We start from the raw sequence: 13,433 nt of genomic DNA on the forward strand, positions 1-13,433 counted from the left end.
GTTCGGCGATGGTTTGTCGGAATGTTGGACAAAATGGCGGACAAGTCAAGCGGCGGTGGGGATTGTGTATATAATTATTTTTCAAAACGTTTGCACGATACTACAAAGTCGCATCCATACGTAATGAAAATTGCTGTGCAGTGTAATAAGGTATATTCTATAATTAATGATGTAGAAAGATAACCAAAAACAGTGAATTTTGTTTTATGTTCATTTTACAATATGTCCCTTTAAGGGAATCAAACCTTTTGGTTAATGAAATTTCTCCTTTAATTCTAATGATGGTAACTGATAATAGTTTTTCCTAATCTAACATAACCGCCTACATGTGTATGGTTTAAGCTTTAATTAGCACTCATAGCCATTCAGTATCCAATTCCCTATTGATTACAGAGTTAGGCAGTGGGGAGAACGTTAACAAAAATGTTTCCTTTGTTCAGATGTGTGGGTGGGATAGCTTTATGGAAGAGAGAGAGGACCACTACAAATGCACAACAGGCATTATCGGCTTATGGCACTGTCTGGCGGGGAAGTGAAAGGCTCCCTTGTCAGACATAGTATGCATTATCACATCATATTTCAGCTTTAGATAAGTTGTAAATGTCAAAGGCCTGACAGCAAATCTCTTCAAGAATGTATTTATAGCTCTGATTTATATAACCTGTACAAGTCAAGAACCTCCCAGATACAGTTATGAAAATAATGAAGAGATGATGTACAAGCTATGCTGTATCTCAAGATGACTTTATGTAATTTTGCAGGTATTTCACTGTCAGTATAGTGACTGATGGTACTGCTGGTCCCATGTTTCATTCCTCCTTATTATGAGTATTTCCATCTAATATCAGTCTGAGAGCTCATAACATATTCTTAAAGGCAACCAAAGTAATATTAGGGCAAAAAAATGGAGATAAAAAAAATGCTGAAATCTTTATGGTAGTGATATTTACTAACATTGTTTAGCACATTTGCATAATAACTTCATACTTTTAGGATCTTAAAACCGCACAAAATCGTGCCGTACGATGATCCTCTTAGTTTTGCGAGCCTTGTTAGTACAAGAACTCTGGCCATGATTTTCAGTGAGTTCTCACATCACAACAACGTCGTATTTATGCATCATGGACGTTGCTATACATTGTGATAGTGTTGTTTGAACTAATCATGTATAGAAATGACTAAATAAATTGACTTTTAAAATCCGATTTTTCGGACCCTAATATTGCTTAGATTTCCTTTAATTTGAATGGGGAGGTTGGTACCAGCTTAAGATCTGTTAAGTAGTCCTATTTGCAATCAATACTATCAAGCAATAATACATAAATTTGCTCACTTGTTTACTCTATCAGCAAACTACAATGTATTTCCTCTCCTAGATAATTGTAAATGCAGATATCTTCGTGGTGGTTTTATGTTCGCCGTTTTCGCGGTGAACTTTCAGTGCAAACATATAGCCGCCGCAACACTTTTTGCTGACCTATGACTGCAGCGCTACTATTGTTTCAAATGTGAACTTAAAACCACCGCGAACACGCCATTTTCTCTCTACTGCGAAATAAAAACCATGCGAAATTAAATGGCATTCACAGTACTATTGGGAAATTGTGTAGCAGTCTTTGTACAGCAATATAGGGATCCCACCAACACATATATGTATACAGGCATTACAATGATTTAAATGTTTCATAAACCACCTAATTCACCATTAGCAACTATCAGTTAGGATTAATGTTATTGTCACACAATTATATTAATGATGAATCTGTTTATGAGTTCTTACATCAATGGTTAAATGATAAAGTCTATATATATCCCTCTCACTGTAAACCTCATAAATCATATTCTGCTGATTGATTGTTAATGTAAATTTCTGCTGTGATGTGTCTGGCATATTGATGATTAAGATGTGAATATGGGGATTTGGTGATATTTGGTCGTAAGATATGGTAGGCGAGTTTATTTGTGCCATAAGTCATCACATTTGTTACCAGTAACCGCTCAACTGTATTCGAGGGGTGATCAATAAGTCCTCAGCCTCACCCAGAAATAAGGTGCACAACTCAAATATCGGGAAATAATTTTGAAGTATATAGGCTTTAATCAATGTCTACCAAAATTCAAATCATTGTGATCATTACTTAAGGATTTTATGCCAATTCATGGCATGAGAAACTCCACCCACACAGCGCTTATCACAGGTCAACCTTGTTTTTCTCGCCTCTTACTTACTGATTTTTAAATGGACGTGGACTGGAAAGTAATGACCATAAAAATGTGAAATTTGGTGGATATTGCTAAAATAAGTCATACTACATAATCATGCCCCAAAATGTGAGTTCTGCACCTTATTTCTGGGTGAGGCAGAGGACTTATTGATCACCCCTCGTATATATAGATATTACAAGTAAAAGGTTACAGGGCATACATGTACTCTGCAGTTAATGGTACTTCTACGAAGTTCAGGTCATTTTTGTATCTCCTAAACTCACTTAAAACTCATTCAACATTCCCCATTTTATTGTTTAAAATTTCTACTCTGCACTGTCTCCATCATATGGAATATCCGAAATGTAATCAATAAATTGTACAGTATTCTCTTAAGGCCCAATAAACAGGGGTCATCCCCATATATGTAATAAGTTCATTGCAAATTCCTGCCAGAAGGCTAATTGCAAACAACATACAAAAATAACAGGGTAAAAAATAGGCATAAAAGCGACTAGACTGGACTATACAAACGTAATATTGTCTATAACTAGTGAAGGGTTTGACTTCTCTTTTGTAAACAATGGAAAACGTAATGTCCCATCTTTTCTATAATTTGTGGGTTTTTGGTAGTTAAAAGAAGAATGGTCTTTACTTTGTCTGTAAGCTTAGAGAATTTCGGATAGATTTTAGTGGTCTGAATAAAAAACTCATTTCGTGCTATATCAGTTAGAAATAAAGTGTATTTCATCTTCAAAGGCATTTGTACTGCAATACTTACAAACTCTTTTGTATATCATTCTATTTTCAATCCTGGCCTCTTTCTATTTCAAAAGGATGAGCACTGACTCTAATTTTGCTAATGGCTGAGCGTATGTCAATATTTGCAAGATCAAGATATTCCTCTTTGTTGTACATGGTTTTACATTTTGCATAAAATCTTAACTTACCGCTGTCGGTTACCAATGTATGAAAAAATGATTGTATTCATGTATATAAATTATATCTGTTAGTCTCCTCCTCAGCAGAAGGTCTGTTTTCAAGAGACAGATTTTCTCACAGTTCCCTGCATTCTAAGTGATGACCTTTGCTCTAACGTTAAATCAGTACAACTGTTAGGCATGAATAGAAACTCATGCTGGAGGCAAGAAGATAATTGGATGATGGTAGCTATCCATTAGCTATGTATAACTCTGTAATATATGCACATATTAATTCTTTCACAGCCTCAACAGTTTCTCTTTGTGTCTAGACTTGATGATGTGCTTCTATATTGTTATTCTACTTTACATCAAAGAATTAAGCAAACTAAAAAAGATGTCAAAACTGTTATGTAGTCAGTTTATGTAATACTCTTCTAAATGATTGCGTAACTTGATAGCTTGTTAAGGATAATCCAACTTACATTGCACTGCCATATCGTGTATTGAAGTCGATTGGCTGTCTTAAAAATAGCATGCCATTATATAACATAACGACGGAAGCAAGCAGCAAAAGGATAAAACCATTTCTCAAGTCATAGTTTACATAACAGTAGCTAAGTACCAAATTTGAATGCGTCTACATTTTCCTCTGCTAATCAATATGATTAACTGGGAAAATCCAAGCTTCCAGAAATGACGATCTCTACATGATTTATATGAAAGTTGTTTGAAAGCATTTACTGCATACTGTAACATTCTTTATGTCATGCCTGGGCCTGATACGGGTGTTCCGGACCGTGTGATGACTATCCGTATCACATGAGGTTCTGGAGTTGTATCACACAGGCTTCCATAGAATATTTCGAATGCATTTCGAGCGCGCCGGTTCCGCCACCGTCGAAAATTCGAATACCGGATTTGGAATACCCCGTGTTGTATTCTATATTTATGTCATACCTGGGCCTGATACGGGTGTTCCGGACCGTGTGATAACTACCCGTATCCTACGGCCGTCAGGTGATCCTACCCGCGGTCGGGCTGGTACCTCGGGTGATACGGAATACCCCGTGTTGTATTCTATATGTAGCATTGTTATTCTCTGCCAGACTTGGGTCTGAAAGGGTGGTTTACTAGGGTTCATTGTAGAGAAATTGAAGCTATCAATTAGTGTTAAAAGGAAGGGGCACATTCAGATCATTAAACTGTTTCACTGTACCTATTTCTTTCATGTTTCATAAGATGAATCTGACCAACTTATACTGTACCGAGCTGTAGTTAGGGGTAATCTCCAACTGAAGGTTAGACCCCGGCTTGTTTTTTTGACATTTGTCCTGCTTTCTACTTTGTCAGGTTTTTGCCTATTTGGCTGGTAGACAAAAGAAAACCACAAGCAGAAAGCCCAGCAACACATAACTAGGGGGCCCTAATATAACCTACATTACTTTTTTATTACATCACAAGCTATCAGCCACCCAAAAATCAAGACCATAGCACATCCAGGTCAAAAGAAACGGAAGTTCTGCTGCAGTACCGAGGTCACATACCAGGGGGCCCAAAATCGACCCTGCACACATACCAAATATCATCGTAATCCATCAAGAGGGTCTTGAGTTATGCTGACTACAGTAGTGCGGAAACACAAACAGACAGACAAACAGACAAACAGACACACACACACACACACAGACACACCCAAAACTATATCTTCATTTATCATGGAGATAAAAACACATCAAAACTAGCCGGAGCCTAACCTTTTCTAGGAAAATACAGCTAACTACAGCTTGGTACGGCCCAAATAGGTTGAACAATTTATCTTGGTCCCAGAGGGTCAACTTTAACCCCTCTGGCAGAATCTACAGTTGACTGACACAAACGACTTCTAACGCTAAATAGGCAACCTCGCTGACCAAGTCCCAATGACAGATGACGTTGCTCACAACTATGGTCTGGAGAAGGTCAGGAGGCCATGGTTATGTGTGACAGAGGCTTAAGTCAGGTGTGCTTAGTGGCATGCCTTTTCTTCTGGATCTGTCTCAATACTGTCTTTTGTCTTAGGTTCAAACTAAAACGTGAAACAAAAACCTGAACTGCTATTGCCTGGCACGCAATCTTCAGAAAATTGTGCTTGACTTTCCGACATGCTGTGCATAAGAGGTCAAAACAATAGTCTACGACATTATTTTTACCACAGGAGGATTGGAAGTTGAGGGTGCTTCTCACGTTTTTGCTTAGATTGAATTTGCCCGGGGACTGAAGATATGAAGGAAGTGACAATGAAAGAATATGAATCAAGATCTTCAAGGAGAGGGGATTGCAATGAAAAGTAAGGGCACAAGGAAGTAATCCTTTGGTTTTCAGAGGGAAGGTAATTGAACGGTCTTTGAATACACTTCAGCACCAGGGACAGCACTCAACATGTCAATTCCCTATGGTAGCACCGGAAAGACTCTAACTCATTCTTTGACAAAGCCATCCACTTAATATAACCTCCATTAACATTAATCCGCCGGGTTACATAAATCCGCCACTTTGAAAAACAGTGGGTTTAAGGTATATACAGTGTATCTAGTGCAGCACCCCCCAGGTATGCACAGTTTAGATATACAGGAGTGCATTATACTGGGGGACGTTGGGTTGGACTCTTGGAGATCTGTTGAAACATATCTTTTCAGGGTGGCGGAATCATGTACCCTGGTGGAATCATGTCAATGTTACAGCTATATGTAAAATATTCATTCAGTCCTTGTAATGTCTTGTGCATACTCGTAGATAGCTAGGTTAAAAAATGATTTTTTATGCATTGCTTTCCATGACGAAGTCAACAGCTAAAGCTACAAAAACAACATCATCTAAAATATCACTTAAGAGCTATTTAGCCCCAATATCAGTATGGTTTTCAGTATGTAAAAGGCATTGTAACATCAAAACATACACCACAATCCTTAAAGCTTCAAGCTAACTATATTAGCTGAGTGCTGTTCAGCACCAAGGACAGACCATGATTTGTAATGGGATGAAAACTATTAATTCATATTTTTGCAAAACCATGAATGCTTTGAAATAAATGAGCCTCATTACACATGCATAGAGCTATCTGTCACCTTCAAAAGCTCAAGTTCTGTTGCAAGGAGGCTTTAAAGGAGTCCTAAACTCCAGAAGGCGGTGTTATTTTCCACTAGATTATGTATCAATGAATACATAATCAGCCGACTTTTTACAGAATTTTGCTTATGGCGAATTACACAAGGTGTGTTTTTTAAAACAATATGATACTCACTAAACCCTTGCAGACCCTACCCATGTATTCCCTATGTGTAAACATATATCTTTAATGGTGAGTATTTTTGGCATAGATGAGGGGGATTAAGCACAATAAGAAGGACAATTGTTAATAAGATATAAAAGAACACAAAGCAAGACGAGTTTTTCTTAACCACATTCTTTTTGTAATCTAAATTTCCTCAGGCCTTGTCAGGCACATTGTAATAAGCCATAGGCTGAGGTTGTTTGATTTAATTAATTAGAAAATAGAGGGTCATCTGGGGAATTCGGTAGAATACTGAATGATTTTTGATGCGCATTGGACTAGTGGGTACTTTATCGTATACTGTAAAAAGTATTCATTTTTACTTCCTAAAATTATCATCTATTGGAAAATAACTCCCCCCTCTGGACTTTAGGACTCCTTTAAACAAAAGTTCTTACCTCTGAACACAAACCCTGAGATTGGGTCTGCCAGGCTTGGATTTCTTGAAGTGAGAATCTGGTAGGAACACATCATATGCGATGTCCAGGTATCTGTCAGGTTTCGGGAGGCTGCACAGGAAAATAACAACAAGCCAATTAGAGATGTCAGACTTCATCCCCTTATCCATATTGCTTTGCAACCCTTCCAGACTAACTAACATTCAGTGTGTAGCTCAGTAACTGTATTTTGCGGTGACGTATTAATGATTTGGCAGAATGACATCTTCAGTCCAACAGATTTTGGGGTGGGGTCGTGTGGCGCAACGGCAGAGCGTTCGACTCAGAACCAAGAGGTCCCGAGTTCGAATCCTGTCATGTCACCGATCTTGTGCCCTTGGGAAAGGCACTTTACACGACTTTCCTCACTCCATCCAGGTGTAAATGGGTACCTTACTTCGGTTGGGGAAAGTCGTATTGAGGTCACCTGGTGGCGCCGAATGGCAGCCGCCCAGACCCTTGCGACAGTTCCACAAAATGCAAGTGTGGATAAGATGTTATATATATGTTGAATGTGTATTGTGTGAAACCTGTAATACCCTGCATCAATTTAGCGCTAGAAAGGCCGCCGTTGTGGGTAATTTCTGACCAATAAAAACCATTATTATTAGATAGACATTTCATCCTTGTGCCTCAGTTCAAGCCTTGCTGTTATAGTCCACATCTCCATTCTAATACCCTACTAACTGAAGAAAAGTCAAAGATAAAATCTACACAGGTATAGTAATCTTAGCCTTGGAATCTAACAGTAAAAGCTATACGAGTAGATAGATAAATAAATCAGACTCAAATCTCTGCCTTAATGGAGAATCATCCATCACAACACAGTCTTGATGGGAGATAATATAAACAGGATCCATCGACTTGTTACCGAGGCAGACAAATTTCATGCCATGCACATTAAGAGATATTGACAACTTTGAGATAAACAAACAACTGTCTGGGGCACTGCATACGTATATTGAAACAACGAAAAGATTTGCTTGCAGCTGAGACACCTTTAAAATGTGCACTTTAATGTATTACTTCAAATTGTATACTGAATTGTTTCTAGTATTTTATTGTTGTACTTCAATGCAATTGTAAAGTTAAGTGGTCCGCAACATCAGCTTGGCTGCCTGGCGTTCCACTATGTATTGTCTTGATGCAATTCTTAATAAAGAAATGAAGAAATTAAGAGACATAATTTCTAGAACCTAAGATATGGCTGCACCAAATTGACTTCTCATTCTGGACATTTGTAATGGAAAAACTGCGAAATTCATCCTTCAAAAAGTCAATTTAACCTCATCTTATTTGATCTAAATATCTAATATTATTATGTAGCAGACTGTAACAATTTGGCTGGCCAAACGGTTACAGTCTGGCTGCATGATGGTTATGCGCTGGCTGCAAAAGGCGTATTACTGTAAAATCCCCATTTACGTACGCACTTTTTAAACTTTTCAAGTCGCAAGCAGGTGTTCCAGGCCGACGCCAAAGTCGGGGTGCGTACGTTAGGAGGGGTTCTTCCTCGGAAAAATCGCATATCAGCTTGAGAGTACGGTACATCTTCATGCAAATGAAGTGTGGAATGCTACCACACAATCAATCAGTAATAAAGAATAAATAATACATATATTTAAATTATTTGACATTTTCTACCCAGAAACATTTTCTCAGTAACCCTTTAAGTCGGTAAACATCGTCGGAAGGATGATCATGTCAACCTCTAGCTATCCACCGAAATGCTGGAGAGGGGGTGTTTACATTAGGAGGGTTTTTCCCCTGAACATTTCAACTCACTGAGTCAGGCCCGCAATGGCCCCCAAATCGGGGGTGCGTAGGTTAGGAGGGGTGCGTACGTAAATAGGAATTTTACGGTATAAGCCCCCCCCCCCAAAAGGCCCAGTAGAGCCTGCTATGGAGGCTTACAAATTTGCGGAGGTTACAATGCACAGCAGTTGTTCACCCAGGTGGGGTGAGGTAAGCTTAATGTCTCATGCATCAACTTAAGGCTGAGGTAATAAGGGGAGACTGCTGAAGCATAAAGGCTAATTTAGGCTTTCACGGTCTACTTGAGAAGATGTGTCTCTTAACAAGCCAGATGGCACATCTTTTATCTTGGTCTCAACTTGGGTTAATCACCGATACTGTAATTAGACCATTATAAGGAGCTATTTACGTTACTGTATTCAAATTCATTGCACACTGCATAAGTAAGCTGGTCTCTCTGATATAGAATCACCTGATTTCAAATTGTTACAAAACAGCACACAGCAGCCACATGTAAATATAATCAGCTATCATTTAAAAAAGTGTTTTACACAATTTGATACTGTTGTTTTACCCTGGGAGTCCAGACACCGTAATCGGCGCGCCACCGAGCACCGCACGCCCTCCCAAGCTTTCCCTGCCCACCCTCCCGCTGCCCCCCGAAGACCGACCCCGCCCCAATCTCCGCTGTAAACCCAAGCTCCGCTAGCCGATATACAGGTTTACAGCGGAGATTGGGGCGGGGTCTGTCTTCGGGGGGCAGCGGGAGGGTGGGCCGGGAAAGCTTAGGCGCGCGTGCGGTGCTCGGTGGCGCACCGATTACCGTGTCTGGACTCCCAGGGTACTGTTGTTTAGGCCACACCAATTTATTTTCTTGGTTAACGGAATAAAAATAAAATAAAATAAAAAATAGATTGGAAAAACAACATGAAAACAGAATCTCAGGAATGTTTTTACTGGTGCACATAGTATCAGGGAGTGAACAGGGTCAGGTGTAAGTTTTCACCCCTGGGCCAGCCTTCTGTTTTCATGATTTTTTTAGCTAAAATTAAAAGTAAAAATCTGTTAACCAAGAAATTGAATTGGTGTGGCCTTAGCATTACTTTTTGAAAGACTATCTACACTTATTTTCTATTATGTCTGTGTCATAATTAGATTTCATTTTCATTTCCTTTTATGTAACAGCTGAAAACCACTTCAACTAGATATAGGAAAGAAACTAAAATTGAGATTCTAAAATAAAAATTCTGCATTCATACAAGTACAGTGAAGAATGCTTGTGGAAAATTGCAGTCACAGCAGAAAGTGGGGTATCCATGGGAACAGGAATTTTGATTGACAGTTCTTTTGCACGTTTGCACCAGTGCTTGTTTCAAACACTAATTGGTATATCATCATTTTGCAATAACTGCCCAAAACATCTACAGTAACTGTGAATCGTGAAACCTTAAAGGCACCCAGAGCATTTTATAAGACTTGAAAATTGGAATTATTCTAGTTGGTGTTATCTTTATGAAATTGACAATTAATACCACTGTTTACCACATTTGCGTTCGGATTTCTTTTCAAAAGTGCGCAAAAACGGCTCAAAAATGGTAATCTTCTAGTTTCACGCGCCTACTGTAAATACTGTAGATACCATAGCCCCGCCTACCTCCGTTAAAACGTATAAATGCAAATTCAAAACATAAAAATGAAAATATTTGACGGACATGCAGTCACTCTCTCATTTAGTCGAACCGCTAATTGTGATGGACAGTCAGGATCAGTCTATTAGGGCTTGGATTTTCTATCAGTTTTCACCACACAACGACTTTGTATCTTTGCTCATTTGATTTCGATATGTAATGGTAAAGTGCTATTGAAACTTGCTATCTGTAGGAATGACTAGAAAGTTGGGTTTTTAAATTAAAATTCCAAGCCTCATAAAATGCTCTGGACGCCTTTAACTTTGTGGTGGTTTCATTTTTGGGGTTTTCGCAGTGATCTCCTCATCGCAAATTCAGGACACCATGAATGTCTCCCTTGTATGACAACAGTACACCTACAGAATTGTTTCAACTGTCAATTTCATACACAGCAAAAACCACATTTTCCCCCTTCTGCTAAATGATTACTTAGTACCACTGCGAAACTAAAATTCACAGTATCGCACAAACTTATGTGTGATATAAAGATAGAAAACTGTTCCAAGAACTGTCTTAATTAAACATTAGTGAGAAAAAAATGGACTTCGGAATATCTTTTACAAGAACAGCACTACTATTCATAGAATGGGTAGTGGATGATATAAAATCTGTTACAAATCGGAACAGTAGTTTACAGCTCAAAGAATAAAACGCTAGACAGAAACGAAATGAGGAAGATCAAGTAGACTTTTCTGCTTTGCTTATTAGTTAGTATTCATAGTTTTGGTATAAAATTTGGTTTTTCAATCATTTCCTTAGTCACTGACGAAAGACAGCGGATGCTATCCGAAAAATCTGTTTCTAAATTTTTCCCCATTTGCTTGAGTGACTATTTTTGGCGTTTTCTGCTTTCCCCCGCTTCAAATTGTCAGAGAAATAACCCTAAGGCATTGCTTCACCGTCTGCGAGATACATTGACATTTTACATTGTACATTTACACTGTACCGTGGAGACAGGCTCGAACGACCTCTTAGATGGGTTTTAGGTCGTTCTTGACAAGGCCTGTGATCTGTAAAAAGTGTGACAGTGTCTTGGGGATTAGGAGTAAACTTTAGAAGGTGACTGCATGATGAATCTGCCTGCTGGCAGGTTGGGTTGTGTCTATTTTTCATCTGTACTACTGGGCTGTCTGAATGAGGCCATTGACTCTTCATGTATGTGTGCCAGCACAATATACTAGTTACGTTGACATCCAGGTAATAAGATACGCCAAAAATAGTTACTCACTGACAAAAGATAGCGGATGCTGTCTGAAACGTCTGACTGTTTCAAAATTTTATCCAGTTGCTTGAGTAACTATTTTTGGCGTAATATACTAGTTAGTTCCAGAAAAGGAAGACACTGCAAAAACTTACTGAGCCTTCTGAGGGCAGACCTGAAGGAAAGAGGGCAAGGACCGTTGCGGTCGGAAAGAAACTTTCTGGAGCTAAGGAAGCTCGCAGCGAATCGGACAAAGTAGAAGGGACTGAAGGAAGACTGAATGCGGCTGCAGGATGTTTCAACTACCGCAGCAGCAGAAAACAGTGGACCACTACTACTATACTAGTTACTTTCAATTGGCAATGTCACCCTTCTGACAAAGGTGTTTGTTTATAGTAGGATTGGTCTGGACCAATCATAGGGAATTACGCTGGAGGAAGCGACCTCTGACCTCCGCTCGTGGCCTCCATTCTGCGGCATCCGCCGTGCTGAACAGCGCGGCTGGGCTCGCCTCCCGCTTGATGTTCCGGTCGGAAACTTTTCCCCTCTCGAGCTTCCATTAAGCAAGTTTCAACTTACCGTGCGACGTCCCCCAGCTATCGAGGCGCACGAATCTGCCAGGCCCGACTCAGACAGGGCCGCGGTGTGCTGAACTGCCGAAGCGTGCAAATGGACTCCCAGTAACGTTGCCCACACATGGATTCGCAGTCCTAATAAGTTAGAGCTCCACCCGACGACTGATTTCGGCTGTCTCTACACTGTCATGTAATCCGTGGCGGCGTCCCGAAGCGAGTTTCTTCTTCACCTGAGCCGGGGACTGCACACCCGTTCCTGCCTGATCCTAAGCTTGCGCTACAACAACGTCTACACAGAGAGTCCACAGCGATCGGAACGACAGCCCCCCTCCCCACCCCACGCCATTTATGCGTGGTCTCGCGAGACAACCGCGGGACTTTGGCAGCCATCTTTCTTCTCGCGACGAGCCTCCACGAGCGGTCCTTCCTCATCACACGCCTTTCCCTCTTTCCATCCGTACCTACACGGACTACAAAAATGCGGTGGGCATCTACAGCAGCGTACTCAAGACTCTCAGGACCCCCATTCCACGTCGATGCGACTTAACGTTCCGGGCCGACCTGGAGTTCGCGGCAGTGCCCTGCAGCGAGATCGTCACCAGCCTGGGATCACGCTTCGCAATTTTTGACTCACCTCAGTAGAGTAGAGTAGAGTAGATTAGACTAGATTAGTTTTGCACAGAAAGATTGTCAGTGCAACAAAACCAGCTCCAGCTGCGTACCGAAGACTCCCAGCGCCCGCCCATGGCCTACTTCACAGTACTCAAGTTAGAGTTCTCCACGCCGACGCACCTTTTCCGGCCTGACTCTACGCTGTTCGACAGTGCCCGGTGACGTTCTGCGGTGCATCCTTCACCAGCCTTGGACTGTTTTTGATTGAACTCGATTATCTAGCTACTCTTTAAATTAGTTTTACCATACCACTACGACTTACTACATTTTCTACTACGCGTTTTGGGGCCCTCATTACTTTCGGCTTGGCCGTTGATGTCTTTGTACAACCGATAAGCCTCTACTATGGAGCAGTTTCACACAGATTAAAGACATCACATGCCCCAAACCGCGTAGCTCTCTCCTTGTATTGTCTATGTGTACGTAAGTGTAATTATAGTAGGATTGGTCTGGACCAATCATAGGGAATTACGCTGGAGGAAGCGACCTCTGACCTCCGCTCGTGGCCTCCATTCTGCGGCATCCGCCGTGCTGAACAGCGCGGCTGGGCTCGCCTCCCGCTTGATGTTACCACCATCCCGCCCTTGCTGCTATTTCACTTCTTTCAAGAATGTATAGAATTGTGTAACTTCACTGTACGTAATACACTACAGTTCGTATTTGCCAA

General features: G+C 40.5%; 1 protein-coding gene across 1 annotated transcript in view; it reads right to left on the reverse strand.

The window, feature by feature from the left end:
• The window catches only part of LOC136439528 (tRNA-splicing endonuclease subunit Sen54-like), a 38,406-nt gene that overhangs the window by 11,948 nt on the left and 13,025 nt on the right, over positions 1-13,433 (reverse strand). The window contains exon 9 of the mRNA XM_066434945.1: positions 6,837-6,947. Within this exon, the coding sequence (XP_066291042.1) occupies positions 6,837-6,947 (111 nt within the window). The remainder of the gene's footprint in view (positions 1-6,836; positions 6,948-13,433) is intronic.

The sequence above is a fragment of the Branchiostoma lanceolatum genome, chromosome 8, assembly GCF_035083965.1.
Source record: "Branchiostoma lanceolatum isolate klBraLanc5 chromosome 8, klBraLanc5.hap2, whole genome shotgun sequence".
In the NCBI taxonomy this organism is placed as follows: Eukaryota; Metazoa; Chordata; class Leptocardii; order Amphioxiformes; family Branchiostomatidae; genus Branchiostoma; species Branchiostoma lanceolatum.